General features: G+C 44.8%; 1 protein-coding gene across 12 annotated transcripts in view; it reads left to right on the top strand.

Moving 5' to 3' along the window:
• Positions 1–16,067, top strand: part of znf618 (zinc finger protein 618) — a 31,974-nt gene extending 15,907 nt beyond the window's left edge. For 3 of the 12 annotated variants that reach the window (XM_076043613.1, XM_076043611.1, XM_076043612.1), the window contains 12 exons: positions 156–245; positions 635–715; positions 847–1,065; positions 1,425–1,514; positions 1,640–1,729; positions 4,122–4,199; positions 4,446–4,520; positions 5,905–5,949; positions 6,753–6,830; positions 7,800–8,036; positions 8,327–9,426; positions 9,975–16,067. In XM_076043613.1, coding sequence (XP_075899728.1) covers positions 156–245; positions 635–715; positions 847–1,065; positions 1,425–1,514; positions 1,640–1,729; positions 4,122–4,199; positions 4,446–4,520; positions 5,905–5,949; positions 6,753–6,830; positions 7,800–8,036; positions 8,327–9,426; positions 9,975–10,556 — 2,765 coding nt within the window. In that variant the 3' untranslated portion in view covers positions 10,557–16,067. The remainder of the gene's footprint in view (positions 1–155; positions 246–634; positions 716–846; positions 1,066–1,424; positions 1,515–1,639; positions 1,730–4,121; positions 4,200–4,445; positions 4,521–5,904; positions 5,950–6,752; positions 6,831–7,799; positions 8,037–8,326; positions 9,427–9,974) is intronic. The other 9 variants (XM_076043621.1, XM_076043620.1, XM_076043616.1 and 6 more) reach the window with 8 other exon arrangements.
• The last annotated feature ends 1,401 nt before the right edge of the window (positions 16,068–17,468 follow it).

The raw sequence follows: 17,468 nt of genomic DNA, 5'->3' as shown, positions 1-17,468 counted from the left end.
TCGCGCTACTCTGAGTGGAAATACCTGCTTTTGAAAAACGGCCGTGGATTATTTAGTGATTGCTTGTGTGCGGTCTTACTAGTACATATTTATTTACTAGTTGACTGCTCGGAAGTCGCCCTCACGCTGATGAATCCCGCTCTCTCGTGCTGCAGGTAGCTTCCGTTACTCCTGTGACATCTGTGGCAAGAAGTACAAATACTACAGCTGCTTCCAGGAGCACCGTGACCTGCACGCCGTTGATGGTAATCCAGGAGGTTCCTCCTCAGTTTGCAATGTGACTTTAGAAAGTATGCCTTTTAATCCGAGTGTACTTGCCATCTCGCACCACCTTCCTGCTGCAGGATTTTCTTCATACTGCAGTGACAAAAGAAAAACTGGAAACGCTGAATAATGGCTGTAAATACAGAAATATGCATAAATAATGATCACTTCCAAGCTAACTGTACAGTCTGTTGGAGATCTAAAGAGGTTTCTTGGGTAATTAATCACGAGACGATGCTCCATTAGACTCTGGGATGAAACACAAAAACATGGCACCAATAAAGCACACATTTCTTTCTATTCTGTTTTCTTTTTAAGAAATTGTCTTTTAATAATGTTCAGTGCTAAGCTTCTCCCCTGTTTTGTTCAGACCCTTATGAACAGGTAGTGTTACCTGTGGATGGCCTTAAAGAGGAGGAGCCAGTTGAACCCTACCAGAAAATTGGACCAAGTAAGACTTTTGGATGCACTTCTGCTCATTTGGCTCCACCGTTTGTTGCCATTGCTGTTTTAAAGGGGGGTAAAAAACCAAGTAAAATCCTGTTGACACTTTCAAAATTAACCAGTTAATTTGCTTGAAAGCACTGAAAGTACAGGGTTTCAGACACAGCCACGGCCTTGAGTCCTGGTTAGACGAATTTACTCGCCAACATGAGCTAACTGCACACTGGAAAGGTTGCAAAACAAGAGTCCAAAAGTCCTCCTTCACAGGGGAAAATGCACCGGCCGGCCTCCACGGAGACCGTGGCTTCAGCCGATGGCAGCAGGTGCTCCTTCAAACGCAGTTGGCAGTGTTCGCAGGTGGGAAGCCTGCACTTGTCACTGCACTAATGACTCCTACTGATCCAGTGGGAAAGAGTGAACTTCCAGGGACTCCTTCTGTTTTCTGTGTCGCTCACAACCAAGTCTTACTAAACATAAACTCTGCCCTGGGAATTTTCTTTTTTTTTCCAGTCCAGTCTCCCCCTTTTCCTCCTTTATGTCATCACAACCTCTCAATTTCTGCTTTTCTCTTCAAAGTAATTAACACACTGTTCCGTCCCCTCCTGTCAAATGAACACGACTAATCAAAACACAACGACTCCTAATTGATTTTCCTCAGGAGCTGCCATCGCTGGGGAATGAACAGAGCCTCATCGTGTTGTTTTCCTTGTCCACAGAAACCGGGAGCTACGTCTGCGAGTTCTGCGGGAAGCAGTACAAGTATTTCAACCCGTACCAGGAGCACGTTGCTCTTCACACACCGATGGGTGAGCCGGCTTGTGCCCCGTTGGAAAAAAAAAAACTGTCCAACCTCTGAAATGTTCCAGTTTGTTTGAAGAAAATAAGTGCATGCTGTTAACTTGACGTTTTGTGTGTGTACACATGTACACAGGCTCCTTTGACATTAAGGCGTCGCGAGTGCAGGATTGTGTTGGCCTAGACATGACCAAGTACGGCCACAGCCAAACTGGGAAAATAAAAAGTAAGCTGCGACATTTCCATCTTTGACTCTTTCCTGTTTTTTTCTCTGTTTTTTTTTAATTGCTTTGTTGATTCTTTGCAGAGTAAAAATTCTCTCACTCACACAAACAACAACAGTCTGTGCCTTTTTCTCAGATGTGTCACTGTGCTGTAATTTTTGTCCTGCGTTTCACTTATGCTTTTATTGGTGGCCGTCCATCAAGCGGACAAATTGGTGGGTAGGCAGGTCGGTCGGATCGAAAGAACAGCGGCAGTGCACCACTGACTGCAGTTGACATGATGACTCAACGCCTTAAGTGTTTTTGGATTGTTTTTGCAATGCAAAAGACACAATAGTATCCATCTGCCTTGCCACTAATTTGGTCGCTGTGCAGCATTCCAAACTAGCTAATTACTCGATTTACTGTTTCTAGTCTTAAGTCAAGAATTCTTCCTCCATTCAGCAGGAGCTACATCTCTCAGCAACCACGTCTATATTTGGAAGAAGGTGTCGTTTCACGTTGCACCATGCGACCACATTCAGTCAGTCACTTCACTAACGGATGAAAGTCTCAGCCTGTAATTTCAGCACTTGAGATCGTACTTTGTTATTTGCCATTTACATTCCGTGTTGATTTCTTATCAACGTGGCTCTGAGCGGCTCTTTGAGACTGGCCTTGATGTGTTGACACTACTGACAGTTATGGAGTAGACTTTGGAGGCAGAGGCTTTGTGCTTGAAAAGATCGAATTGGCAACTGAAAAATTCAAACTAAAAACAAATGTGTGAAGAGGTTGGTTTTTGTTTGACTAATATAATTTTGATTCTCTCAGGGTTCCGTGATCGTGTCACTTGAGGCCTGCTCCTCCTCCCCATGCCATTCGTGCCAAAAGTCTGAAACTGAAAAAAAGATCTGAAACTAAAAAAAAAAAACGATATGAAAGTGAAAAAAAAAATAACACTTAAACCTAAAAAAATAAAAAACAAACAACAAAACAAAAACAAATTTCCAATAACAAAGCTTTTGACTCAAATACAAGTCTGTAACAAATGAGACCCAGGAAGAAAAAAAACAGATGGTGAGTAAAAAAAATGACACTAAATGGAGGATGAAAGATATGATTAGTCAGTCAAACTTAAGATGAAAGAAAACAAGTATACTAATGATACTGCTATACATGATAGTTTGAATTTTATTGATTGAATGGCTTTTTTTTTTTAAATGAATTAAAACAAATACTAAGTGATAAAACGAATTGCACAAATATTACAATAAACAATGATCACTTCAAACCAACCTTAGAATTGGGACCAGGTCAAGTTTTTGTTCATAGCCTGCAGACCGATAACCCACCTAGTGGTCACAGTCAAAGAAACGCCTTCAGTATTGAGCTATATTAATTGTAGGCAGTTTCTTAAACTGGTTTTGGCGGCAGGATCCAGCATGATTACAGTACATATTGATATGAAGGTGTGGTAAAAAGAAAAATGCTGCGTAAACCACAATAACGTGGTGTGTGTTGAGCCAAGAGATTGAATCCATCGCAATTGGAAAAGCTTGAAGGCAAATTTCTGGGTCACCTCAGGGATTTAGTTGAGGCAACCCTGCTGGAAACCATAAACCCTAACTGACTGGTTCATGACACAATGTAAAGATATGGATAACTGTTTTCTTTTTTTTTTCTAGCAATTCATCTTTTTTTTAATTGTCTTCAGCCCCCTAAAAAAAAAATCTGTCCTTTTTTTTTTTTAATACTTGCAAACAAAATTGAACATAATTGTCTATTTCCTCAAGTTTGGTCTGAGCACAGCTATTCTTTGCAACAAAAAAAAAAAAAAGGGAAAAAAAACTGTATTAAATAAATTGAAATGCAGCGACTGGGTGCGGCGGGCATTAATATCCTTCAACGTATCGCACACTGCTGTCAACGTGGCACACGTTTTTTTAAGCATCACTTTTTTTTGGAAGCACATTTAGAAAGGGTTTCTGTAAATCTGCTATTTTTCTCCCCTGACTGGTGCCGTTGAGTTTTTTTTTTTCTCCCCTCCCTCTCTCCTCTAATTCTACATGACCCACACCATCTCTCTGCTAAGCAGCGCCTCTGCCATAAAGAACTATTTAAAGCATGACACACTCGCATCTTGGAAATGGGTCAATAAGATGGAATGAAGTCGGGAAAAAAAATTAAACCCACATTTAAACCTAATGCCAACATTTGGATGCTTTTTGTCAAGGCTGTTAGTGTGATTGACTTGCACGCTGCAAACCGAAATTAAGATTAGAGCGAGGCACGGCGCCGCCGCCGCCTCGCGTTTACAGCCTGAATTAGGAATATTATCCTCGATATTTCACGTATTCTTGCCCCTTATTGATTTTTTGTGCCTGTGTGTCTCCCTCTCTCTCTTTAATTCAGACAGCCCATTCAGGCGGAAACTGGAAAGTGCCATTCAGTCCAGTCTGGTTGACACGAACAGCTCGCAGAATTCCAGCGGTGAGCGCCGCGTCGCTTCTTTTCTGTGCCCGAGTGTGTATCACTTCTGCTCTAACAAGGAAATGTATTTTCACTTGCGCTGCCCTAAGACTGGGATTGGGGTCAGTGGATGTAAAGAGGCTTGTGTGACCTACCTTGATGCAGTTATTATTATAGGAATTTTCCGCGGCCCTGTATTATGTACAGCAAACTCCCCAGGAATGAGGAAAGTCCGTCCTTCACTTGCTTTTGCTCCACTTTTCGCAGGGCGTGTGCTAAAAGGCGCGCTTCTGGAAAAACAGCCCTTGGCGACATCACTAAGGGCACATGCACCTCTACCAGGTTAGTGACGTCACTGGTAGAATGACTGGCAGGTGTTGGCTCCGCCCTCTTTTTTTTCCCCCTTCCAAAACATGTGGAAGGCCTGGAAAAGCTTCAGCTTCTGGGCTAAAAGCAGCATATTTGTTTGATTTTTATTTATACATTTTTTGCTGACGGCTGTAAACAGGGGGCTAAACATGCTGTTTTCTTGATGTCTGCTCCTTTTGGGGGATAATTAATCACGCCAGGCTGCTCCTCTGGAATGGATATAATGTCCGCCCTTTAACCTTAAAGCTCTGTTATTATATTGTGGACCGGCTCAGAGACCATGGCGAATGCCGTCGTGAGCCACGATTGGCCCTGATAACAGCTGCCGCATCACAGCAGTGACCCAATAATAGACTTGTAATTAGAGGCCTTGAAAACGTACAATCTGTCTCTCACTGAGAGGGAGGTGAGTTCTCTGACACGGACACAGCGGAGGCACAAACTTGGTGTCATTACACCAGAATCAGTTTTTTTTCCGCCTGTTAAGTTGTGCATGTGCTTTTTAATATATATTATAATTGAGCTTTTAACTGAGCTCTGAGATTAAAGGTCCGGTGCAATATCCATTTTCGTGTCTTATTTATTTTTCATCCCATTAGAGCAGCCAAGGCACCCAACAGTCTATTTAGCCCGCTGTTAACAACCTCCTGCTAAAATTGATGCTCTGTTGGCCTTTTCACACACAGAGGGCAGAGCCAACACCTGGTTGGAAGCGTTGTCACTAACCGGGGAGAGGTGTTGGTGCCCTTTGTGACATCACAAAAGACTGATTTCCAGAATTTTCAGACCGTCTGAAAAGTGGAGCAACCGACGGAAAGGAAATGCACGTCAGTGGCGGGGCAGAGACGCACCTGAAAACACAAATACAGGCTTGAGATTTGCTCCAAGTTGTTGCTGTGCAGAGATCAGACTGTTCCCCGAACCGCTGCAAGTTTTTGTGCCTCAGTTTCCCTATGTGAGGCCTTCTCCCCGCCGTCTCGAGGTTTTTGCATAAACAAAGAGGTCTGAGGCCTCTGCATCGCCCTGCAGTCCAAACTGTAAACATTCCTGCGACGACCCAAAACAATATAGGAGGGAAGGTCCTACAGTCGGCGTCTCTCACACTGTCCCCCATGGCAGGCAACATGAGGAATTTTGCTTGTTCCTTTTTTTTATATTTATATATAGTCGGCTGAATCTGTTTTGACAGACTGTGTGCTTATGGAATTAATCAGAATGTGTCTGGAAAAAACTGTCTGTTTAGTGGTTGTTTTCAGATTCTATGAATGTCTGTTATATGTGGTTGCTTTTCTCGTGTGTGTCTGTGTGTGTGTGTGTGTGTGTGTTATTAGTTATCACTCTTTCCTCTTGTCCACAGGAACTGCGAGCCCCCTGGTGGCCACCTCCTTTTCTGCATCCCAGAGTAAGCCCAGCCCTACCTTCCTGCACATTACAGCACATATGCATGCCGCCTCCGCATTTTACCTTTTTTTCTTGTGTGCTTTGAATTTTTTCTTTCTTCATTTTTTCCCTTTTTTTCCGTTAAATTAGCTTTGTTTGGAGCTTTTTCTCTCTAAAAAAAGAAGAAAAAAAAATCCATTGTGACCCACAAAGTTGAGGCCTTCAGGCTTATCATTTTATCTTTTGTAATGCACTGTGTTCATACATATTGCATAGCCTTAGTCTCATGTGTCATGCTGCAGCAGAACCTTCCTATGGTGGACGAGGTATTAGAAAACACTAAAAGTGAGCAACATTTTGTGTGTTTACCCCCTCCTCTCCCAACACACACACACACACACACACACACACACACACACACACACACACACACACTCCTGCACCCCCGCTATTGTAGCGTAGCGTAGAAAGAGACAGAAAGGAGGGAAGTGATAACGAGATGGAACAACTTGCGGCAGCCTCGGATCAGATTTTTTAAAAAAGCCGGCGTGATTTCACAGCCAGGCTGCCAAAAAAACCGTTGCATTTCTGCAGCCATCAGCTACAAAATGCATTACGCTCTCTCGCTCTCCCTCTCCAGACATGTTCCGTTTTTTTTTGTTGCAATTTTTGTGCTGCAAAACAGTTACAAAAAAAAAAAAGCGTCAGAGAAAGCGCTGAGCCAGCCGTGGTCCTGCATAATAGAGGCTCGTAGATGGACAGATGTATTCATTTTCTCCCTATGACAAAAGAGTCAACGCTCCTGTGGGCCTTGTGATTTTTTAGAACCCTACACTTGTGGTGCCTGTGGCATCCAGTTCCAGTTCTACAACAACCTGCTGGAGCACATGCAGTCCCACGCTGGTGAGTCCACGACCACAAACACATGTCGCGCTTGACAGCGGAAACCCCGACGCGAGCGCGCCGACACGCCCTCGGTGGCTGCCGTGCATGTGGCGGGCTGTATGACCATAGCGAGAGCTTCTGACTTGTTTCAGTTTGGCGTCAAATCCTTGCACACAAGAAGAATGGGTAAACGGGGCTTGTGTTAGCGCGGTGGCTTTTTTCTTTTCTTTTTTTTTGCTGTTGTTGTTGTTCCTGTAGCTGTGATGTGCCATCGGGTTGTTTGCACACTGCGCTGCTGCCGCTCACGTTTTGCCGTCGTGCAACAACAAACTCGACCTCTGTTTTTTTTCCCAAAATACTGCAGTGTGCAGATGTGCCCAGTGTTGCCCATTGAAGTCTCTTTTGATGTAAACTAAATAACAGAATTCCAGAAACTGATCTCCAGCCGAACACAAGGAAAACTGATATTAACTCACTGTGCAGTTATGCAATCATGTTCCAGAAGATTAGCCCCACTTTTTGTATTTTATTGGATTAATCACCCGAGTGTCACTCGTTCAGCCTCTGCTGTTATGAATCAAGCTGCGTGTCCTTGTAGCTAAAATTGCACAAGTTGAATTGCAACGCAGGCTATGAAAACAGACTGCGTTCATGTTAGAAGTATGATATGATTTCTGGCTTTCACTGCAGGAATGACTTGTGGCTGATGTGGGGAGATTATTTATGTTTTCTGTTGATATTCACCACTTTTGTTGAATGCTGCATGCTTTTGCTATGAAATACTATGTTGGGGGGGCAAAGACTTTTTTTTTTTGGCTGTCGAGTTGCTTTATTAATTTTAATTTTATGTTCTGTTTCAAGTCTTTACACATTCCTCCACTTAGTCTCAGTCAGTCATATTAACATGCACTTTGTTTTAATTACAAGACGCGCAATATTTCCCATCTGTCTAACGTTCCCTCTCTGTTTGTCTGTTTTTTCCCTCAGCCGACAACGAGAACCACACCAAAGGGGATTCTCCTAAAGCCACCTCAGCCTCTGGATCTCAGGAGCAGCTGTGGAGAAGTTCTCAGCCTCAGACCCAGGCCCAGGCCCAAGCCCAGGCCCAGACCCAGACCCAGACCCAGACCCAGTCCCAGTCCCAGTCCCAACCACAAGCCCACTCGTCGGTTAAACTGCAAATCCAGCCTCAGCCCATCACTCCCAGAAATCACACCGTCAGCCGTAAGTGCAGCCGTTTTCACGCTCGACGATGGCAGGAACAAGAAAGCGTTGAATCTGACTAAACAAAAAGAAGTAAAGTTTGTTTATCCTTTAAATATTCCCCAAAGTAAACCTACATCGCTCGTCTTTGTCACGCGTCTGTGATTCCGCGTCCCCTCCGCGGAGACGCCGTGTTCCTCCGACTAATCTGTCAAAAGCGGGGAACAAGCACACGCGCGGGCGCTAATTGTTTTGTTTTGCTCTGTTCTTCTCCTCCTTCCCGTCCATCTGCCGCCCCCGCCCGCCGGCAGAGAGTAACGGATTACCTGAGAAGGAGCGACAGCAGGTGGCAGAGCGCCTCCTGCGGGTGATGTGCTCCGACCTGAGCATGCTGAACGTGCTCACCAGCAAGGACTTCCTCAAGCTGGCGCAGACCCTGGTGGACACGGGCGCCCGCCACGGTGCCTACTCCACCCGCGACGCCTTCGGCAACATGAGCGCCTTGGCGCTGCGCCAGCTGCCCCGCATGTACAACCAGGTCAAGGTCAAGGTCACGTGCGCCCTGGGCTCCAACGCCTCGCTGGGCATCGCCGTCACCTGCCACTCCCAGACGTCGGGCCCGGACGCCTGCTACGTCCTCACCGCCTACCAGGTGGAGGGCGCCAGGCTCAAGCGCTACGTGCTGGGCGTGCGGGAGGCGGAGCTCCGGGAGGGGCCGGAGCAGGTGCACCACTGGGTTCAAAACGTGCTGTCCGAGTTCGTCATGTCGGACATCCGCACCGTCTACATGTCCGAGCCCCGGGTTTGGGCCGCGGGCTTCTCGGGCTCGCCCATCGGCGGCGGCGGCCGCAGCCGGATATGCCTGCGGTGCGCCGGGTGCTCGCTGGGCGCCGTCGTCCAGGCCGTCCTCGGCAAGCGCAGCCTGCAGGCCCGCGGGCTGCACGAGCTGTCCGAGCTGCTCTCCACCTGCAGGGACATCGCCTCCACCTCCTCGCTGGGCCTCCGCGAGGACCAGAACAGCAACGCCTCGGGGGCCGCGGCCGAGGAGGGCGGCCAGGGGAGCTCCGCCCACTGCCCCACCCCTCCCTGCTGGGACCGCACGGCCGAGGCCCTGCTGCAGGTGCACGCCCACTTTGAGCAGATCTGCGAGGCCTACGGCCGCAGCAAAGCCACAGCGCCCCTCCTCCAGGGCCTCAACAAGCACCTGCTGGGGACGCTGGCCTGCCTGCTGGCTCCCCTACGCCTGGCCGCTCTGGAGCTGAGCAGCCAGAGGAGGCCCACCCTGCAGCAGGTGCTGCCCGTCTACCTGCGCCTGGAGAAGTTTTTCACCTCGAAGGCGGGGGAGGCCGGAACCGGCACCGCCAGCAAACTGTGCCACTACTTCCTGGAAGCTCTGAAGGAAAACTTCAAGGTAACCGAGCACCTGCATCACCCGGCCTCATTTGTAGTTATTATAACAATAGATGCACATACAGTTTACCACCATCAGTGTGAATATAGGGTGAAAAAATGGTTAATACTGTATCATAGCAGGTGCTTTACCACCATAAATAAAATCCCATTACTGCTGTTTTGAGTTGGAATCAATCTAATAGATTGAACATGTGGCTCTGACAGGCACCTCAGGCTGACTTCTCAGTCCTCCTAGTGACAGAGAAACCCAGAAAAACATATTTTGTAATAGTAAACAGTTCAGAGTTGTGAAATGTTTAGCCTTTAAATTTTCCCCTACATTGCTTGTCTTTGTGACACATCTGTGATTCTTTATCTCAGCCATTGTTATTGTAAATGTCTTAGCAGGGTCTTTACCACCCTAAATAATTCATTCATTTTAAGTGATTAAACAAGCAGTCTCCACAGTAAAAGAGGAGCCAAAAAACAAACAAACAAACAAAACATGTTTTACGCCCAACAATAAGAGAAACCACAGAATGAAAGAGAGCTGCCTGCTGTCTCCAGGTGGAACGAGCCCATCAGGTGGCCATGATCCTGGACCCGCAGCTCAAGCTGCGCTCAGTGCCGGCCTACCAGCACGAAGACATCGTCTCCCGCGCGTGCGAGATGGCGGCGGAGAGCCGAGACGGAGGCATGTCGGGCGGCGGCGGCGGCTCGGCCGGAGACGAGCGCGACGCCGACGGGCCTCCCCTCCCGAAGATGAGCCGCGTGGAGGCGGGCGGGAACAACGGCTGCGGCTCCAGGGGAGGAGCCTCCTCATCCTCGTCCTCCTGCAAGGTGTCCTCCGCCGGCGGTGGCGGCGGCGGCGACGAGGGCCAGGGCCAAGTGCGGCAGGAGATCTTCCAGTACCTGGCCGAGCCCCTGCTGCAGGGCAGCCCCGACCTCTTCCAGTACTGGAGCTCGGCAGTGGCCGACAAGTTCCCCCGGCTGGCCCGCCTGGCGCTCTGGCTGCTGGCCGTGCCGGCCGTGGGCATCCGCAGCGAGTGCCTGACTGTGTGCGAGCAGAGCCTGGCTATGAAGAGGAGGCAGCAGGTGACCGCCGAGGAGATGAACAAGCTCATTTTCCTGCGGGCCAACCAGGGCTAGAGCCGCCCAAGCCCCCCTCACCCACCGAAACCAATGACTCCAGACTATTATTTATATACTGTAGGTTTTAGACCAACTGTAAACTAAAAAAAAAACGTGTGTATGAACTTTATATTCTCGTCGAGACCGATATTTACAGGAAACTCACTCTTTGTACATGTTACAACACGACACCCACGACAACGACACACCTTATCGTATATCTTACACAGGACTGTTGCGAAAGTTCTGAGGGGAGGAAAGGAAGAACAAAAACGAAAGGCAGGGGTGGAACGGTAACTCTCAAAAGGTTTTTTCCAAATTGGAACGCCGGCCTCGGTTTGGGATGCACAAAAACAGGGCAGGGTGGTTTTTTTTTTGCGGTGTCTGTTTTTTTTTTTTTCACAGCCAGTTTTTGACAAATAAGTCCAAAAAGTGAAAAAAAAAAAAAAAAAAGGCTGTTCTCCTCAACGGGCGGCGGCAACGTTTTCAGGTAAAGTCAGCTTTCACTGCTTGAAACTTCTCGCCACAGACCTCAGAAGACACACCCACACGCGCAAGTTTACGGAGGAATTCCAAAAGATAGCTTTAATTGAATTCCAGTCGTTCGGAAGGCTGTCGTTCTAATGCGTCACGTTCGCTCGGATCCGTTTGCTTTGTAGCTTTAACCACGCGTTCGTTTCCCCGAAGTTGCCGTCTGTCACAGCACCTCTGATAGACAACCGAACCGGGATCAGTTCTGATTTTACCTGCACACTGAACCGTTGAAGCTCAGCTAACAGCAGCTTCGGTTGCCTGCAAAAAATAAAGAGAGAGAAAGAGAAAATGCAGCTGCGGATTAATTACATGCGCCACTCTGCGTGCATTTTCCCCATTCAGGAGGCTGAAAAGGAGCTGATGAAACATTAATAACCGTACGATGCTTCCCTTTTCGTTTTTCCTTTTGTTTCGGATTCATATGGAGAAGTCATTCAGTCCTCTGCTGCTAGAGTCAAACGGGTAGATTTGCACAAAACGGGCCAGTATCTCCGCGTTACCCTCGACCAAAAGCTTTTCGTTGGTTTGTTTGTCTAATGAGTCTTTTTTTTTTTTGTCTTTTCGGACGCACGTCCTCGCAGCCGGCTTGAAACACCGATTTCACTCAGCCTCGTCGTATCGCAGCATTCAAAACTTCACTTGTTTCAACGACTCCTGAAATTTCGGTGTGACGTGGGTATTTTTCTGTGTGCGTTTTCTGTTTTCGTCCAGCCAGTTGTTGCCTTCATTTATTTGGTGCGAGTTTATTTCAGCTTGTTCTCTCAAAACACTCAAAGTGGAAGGAAAATACTGTGGATTGTTCAGAAGTTGACAGCGTGTCCCCTGTCTGTTGTTCTGACTTTAGCTTAGCAGAGGTGGACAGCATCATCTTCATTAGTATTATTATTATTATCATTATTATTTTTAATAGTATTACTAACAAGCACAAGTCTTGCCTCCTGAATAGACATAAATGTCTGTCTTGGCTGAATAGTGTCAGTTCCCTGACCTGCTGTCTCTGCTTTTCTCACTAAGTGATCCGGTTCTACTCGTTCTGAATAATAAACACATGATGTTTTATTTCTCTTTCCACCTTTTGTCATTCTGGTAGAAACATTGTCTTCCATCGTTGAGGCAATAAGCTTTATCACAGGACTTAGTCTCCAACCGCTAAAATGACTGTTTGTTTTTTTTGTTAGTTTTTTTTAAAAAACACTCCACACAGGTTGAATCGAACGGCTCTCTGACGACTCTCTGTTCTGCAAAAATCAACAGAACCTTCTCAGGAAATAGAACAGCCCTCGCAGGCACCGCCACTTTTCTCTCGACTCACTGCGCCGAGAAAAAAAAAACGACCCAGCCACGACCTCAGCGCCGGCGACTTTTTGCGATGCGTTCCACCCCCGAGTACGCACAGTTAGTGCCACTTGCAACAAACGACAGAGCGGAACCGCTGGGGAGGGGTTCACATTTGTCAGGACCGGAGGAAACTCTGCCAGTACATTCACTGAAGTCAACACACGCATACTGAGTATATCGAGTTATTTATTTTTTTACGGATCCCAGGAAGCACTTACCCAAGTTGATACCTCCTAAAAATGACTGAGATGAATGGAAGCTATACTGTAAAACTTAGTTTGTTGCTTTTGGTACTAACCTGTCGAGTACTGGTTCTGTCAGCTCTGTTCATTTCGGGCCTTAAGTCTCTGTCATGTGACCACCATGAAACCAACAGTCAGATCAGACAACATGCCTTTATTTTATTGCTGTAAAATGGCCTTCTGCTTAACACTTTATTTTTCTTTTTATTCCTTAAATGATTTTTTCCTTGAAGGGATTCATGGCTGATAGTTGGAAACATTGCCCTCTAGAGGGCAGCAATAGACGGTTTTTAAAATCATGGTGAACTGTGGCATTTGAAGTTACCACGTTCTATCAATTTCTGGACTTTTTTTTTGCAGACTCCCATAATTATCAAAGCTCTCCAGGAAACTGTGTGTTTAGCCCTCTGTTTACAGCCTCCTGCTATAAAACGGATGCTTTGTTGGACCTTCCACGTTTGGAACGGGACAAGAAACAAGGCGGCCACAAGGTGGCCACAGAGGGCAAAACAAACGCCTCCTTTTTTCACTGAGCTGGGAGAGGTATCAGTGCCCTTTTGTGACATCACAAAGGGCACAGTGATTTTAGCACACGTTTTCTGGGAAGTTCATCCACAGGATAGATACTCATGTTATAGTTCTGTTACATTTGTGAAAGGAATTTTGCGTCATAATAATGGACTTTTCCCGAAATACTTAAAAAAAAAAAAAAAAAAAAAAGAGTAAGCCTGAAAGAACATGTATGATTTTTCTCTCTCTCTCTTTTTTTTTTTTTTTTAAAAATATACCAGGTTTTCTTGTGGTTCGAAAACATTTCAGGTAGAATTTTAACAAGAGCAAATCTCCACAAACAATATAACTCAAGAACCTCAGCAACACAACAGAAACCATATCAGGGGTCGTCACTGAAACACCCATGCAGGAGAACATTTATCAACACTAGCTGTTGGTCCGAGCATCATTCCACTTTCATTGCAGCAGGTCAGTTTCCTTTTTGAAGCTGTTGTGGGCAGTGTGGTGCCCTGCATGAATGAATAGGGAGTGTCGCCACAAGCTTGGCCAAATTTAACCGTGATCTTCTGTTTCTTTAATCGTTTTCTTCCTTTCATTTTCCATTGTTTTTTTTCTACCTGAAGAGCTGCTTCACCCGTGCGTTAAAACAGTCATCATCATGTCTGATGGGAGCAACAAACATCTTAAGTTTGTTGCTCCCGTCTCTTCTAAACACTTTCATTTCAAGCTTGTGTCAAACATAATTGTTCTCTCTGAAGCTTGTTAATGTTAAAAGAGTTTTGAGTATTCACTTTTTTTTTCTCTTCTTTTTTGTTTGATCCACATACGTGCACACAGAGGACCAATAGGGACGTGGATAGGCAGGACTTTGCATGTTTTTTGTTTTGGTCAGAACACAGGAAATACACGTTTGCCACGCTGCACACGGACATTTACGGGTGCATGTGACATGCACAAACAAAAGATCCAAAATGCCCAAATTTCAGTCAGGTGAAAATGATATGTATCGCAAACTGTTCTCTCAACTACTACTTACCTCCAGTAACAGCTTTGATGTAGTGTTTTTTTTCCGTAAGAAATAAGAGTATTTCATCACTACTGTTAAAAAAAAGGAAACTGTTCCTTCGCAGTTTATAACAATATTTTATGGGATGTAACACATCTGTAAACACGTTGTTGGGTTTTTCCTCAGATTATTTTTTTGGCAGGGTTGATTTGTTGTAGAGCTGCCTGGACTAACCAATCAGTGAATGAAAACAAACTTTGTCAAATTATTTTAATTATGTTTTTATTTTTTTTTAATCATGTAGTGTTCTTGGTTCATTTGGTTTTGTTATTTATGATTGAAATCGAAGAGCCTCTGGGGGGTTTTTGACTGTTGGTCAGGAAAAAAAAGGAAAGTGCTTTGGACAATTTCATGGACCAAACAACTGATTGTGAAATAAATCAACAGAGGGATTGATTTCAGTGGGGCAACGCTGATTTTGGTTGGTTTATCTTGTTTTGCATTTTTAAGGTTTGAAAGGACCCCCCCCCCCCCCTCATTGTGCTAATGTGCATTTCTGAAGCCATCACATAATCTGCTGTTTTTCAAACTCATGACATATATTTATACTTTGTTTCAAAAAAAGATAAAGAAATATGTAAGTTTATTTTAATTTTTTTTTCTCAGTAACAATCCAATATTTTACCTCACTAACCAAGGAAGGTAATGTTGTAATTTACAAAAGAAAAATATGTGATCACACAATATTTAGCTTTGATCAAGATAGAATAAAATATACTGTTACAGCAGTTTTAGCTGCAATTTACCCCCGGATCAGCCTGATGAAGGGATTTTTATTAAAGTTTTTAAATACATGTTTTAATAGAAATAGAAATCCACTCTGGGACAAAATGCCATCGTCGACACGATGACGTCGGCTCAATTTTACTCAGAAATAGCAGTCTTTTTTTTCCCGTTGATTTAAATGAGAACTATATCTAAGATATGCATGCTTTTAATAAGAGTACTGATATATTAAAGTTAGAGGCGACACAATTCACTTGCATCTGTTGACAAAACACTGGCTTGCGAGTAGACGTTAATCCTCAGACGCCCTTTGAAGGGTCAGAAAAGAGGCGTGGAGGGAATCTGAACCTTTTGGAGGTGAGAGTAGCCACCCTGAGTGGGGGTGCGCTGGTGGGTCGGCGCCATCCCCGCTCAGAGGATGTACATACAGGAGAACTGCTGTTTTTACGTCACAAGATGGAGCCCCTCCATTTCAGAGATACAGTAGGGAACACCAATAACATACCTCTATTTTCTACAGTAGCATTTAAAAAAAAAGATAACAAAAAAAGGTTTTTGATATAATAGAAAACGCAACTTAGATACTGTTACTAGCACATTGAGAACAGCTGTAAGTTTTATTTTGTTTCAGGATTTTAACTTATTGAGATGATAATTGTAAAGTATGGTCTAAAAATCGCTAAAAACACTGAGATCTGTCGTGCTTTCAACTATGAATCATAATCCGTATTATCAATTCAGGTTAAGAAACTAGTGTTGCTTTTATCCTATTTTACAGGCATTACTTCCTTTTTTATACTCTGCTAAAATGCAAAAAAAAAGTATTAAATTCTTTTTTAATCGCACTTTGGCAGCAGATTCCTGTGTAGCTTTAGATCTGAGTTATCTTATTAGTAGGCCTAATTTATACTTTTGTAGCAACACTATTTTTATATAATGGCAAAGAAAAGGTTTGTGTCCTTTTTTTTTTTCTTCTTTTTGGTTTTCTTCTGTTTTTTTCTTTTTATTTTCCTGTGTCATGTGGCAGCGCTGTTCAATGTTTCTTGAATACAATACCCACTGTAGTATGTGATGTGTGAATAAACTCCAAATCTGGTGTATGTGCAGGAACCGTTTGTGGACTTATGTGTGTGTTTTCACATTAACCACCCTGGTAAAGGAGAGGAAACTGGATTTGTAGATTGAGAGGCTCTATGCATGTGCCAGGGTGACATATAAAAAAGTTTTAAAACACTACATGATACGTTCAAATTCGAATGCTTAACCTATTTGATTAAGGTTAAAAGCAATGATCAATGTCTGGAATACTTTGCTGAAAATATTGTTTAATCAAAATATAAAGTTGAAAAATTACCTGCGAAACTAGTTTTCTTTACATAAAACTCTGCCAGGAAGCTTGAAAGTTGTTGTACAAAAATAGCTTTGGAGAAACTTACTATCCTGTTTTATCACATTCTAACACTTTGGAGGTAGATGTTCAAAATTAACTTAACTGGGACAAAAGGTATTTTTAATTCACGTTAAAGAAGGTGACGTCTTTTTTTAAATGAAAAAATGTTTTTGAATTAAAAAAAAGAAAAAATAAGAAGAAACCAGATTTTAATATATTTTATGTATTTACTTATGTTCAACTGCCAAAAGAGACTTGGCAATGTACACCAATCTGGTTTGAAAGTCGCCAGTAGGCAAATAAGTAGAAAGTACTAGCTAGCTCAGCTCCACCACACCTTTAAGTTCACTCACTGTGGCAAACTGATTGAAATTACGTTCTAATCTCAGCCTATCTTACGAAACAAACGCTTTACCTCCTTTCTTTCTCGTCAATTTATCACCTTCGCTTCGGTTTAAACGTGACGGACTTCCAACAGCGTCTCTCACGTCCTCGTTTTCGCCTCGCTTGGTTGGGCACTTCCGGTTCACCGTAACCGCCGAGCAAACGCTAGAACAGCGCTGTCAAAGGGGGGGGGGGGGCGTTTTCGCCCCCTGACGGGCCTCAGGTCTGCTTGCTTGACCCCGAGGCCCGGTTCGTTTGATTTAGTGCGAACACAACCGCTGTGTGCTCGGGCACCGAGCCCAGCCAGGCCTGCCTCAAAGGGTTCATGCGTGTCGGGGCAGGCACGGCACGGCTCGCGGGCAGCCAGCCAGACACAGACGGAGGCTCCCTTCAGCTCACCTCTAAACATAAACATACACGGCTGCTGTGGGAATGCTGCCAAGACGACCAAGGATGTTATTGGGGTCCCTCCACCCCCTGCCTCTACTCCCCAAAGCACCCAAACAAAAGCAACAGGCGTGGAGGCCCGTTTCACTGTAGCCAACACAAAACAAACAAATGGCTGCCACCTACTGGTCTGAGATGTGAACAAACGCAAAAGTGACTGACGAGGGAAGTGGACAGCAGGGGTTCCACGCAAGGCAACAACAACAACAACAACAACAACAACAACAACAACAACAACAACAACAACGACAACAACAACAACAGCAAGGTTTTCAAGTTCTCCCTCCATG

This window comes from Nelusetta ayraudi, unplaced genomic scaffold, assembly GCF_046127955.1.
Source record: "Nelusetta ayraudi isolate G7.1 ecotype Tasmania unplaced genomic scaffold, CSIRO-AGI_Nayr_v1 ptg000076l, whole genome shotgun sequence".
In the NCBI taxonomy this organism is placed as follows: Eukaryota; Metazoa; Chordata; class Actinopteri; order Tetraodontiformes; family Monacanthidae; genus Nelusetta; species Nelusetta ayraudi.
Note: the sequence above shows the minus strand (reverse complement) of the source record. Positions and strands in the feature narration are given on the sequence as shown.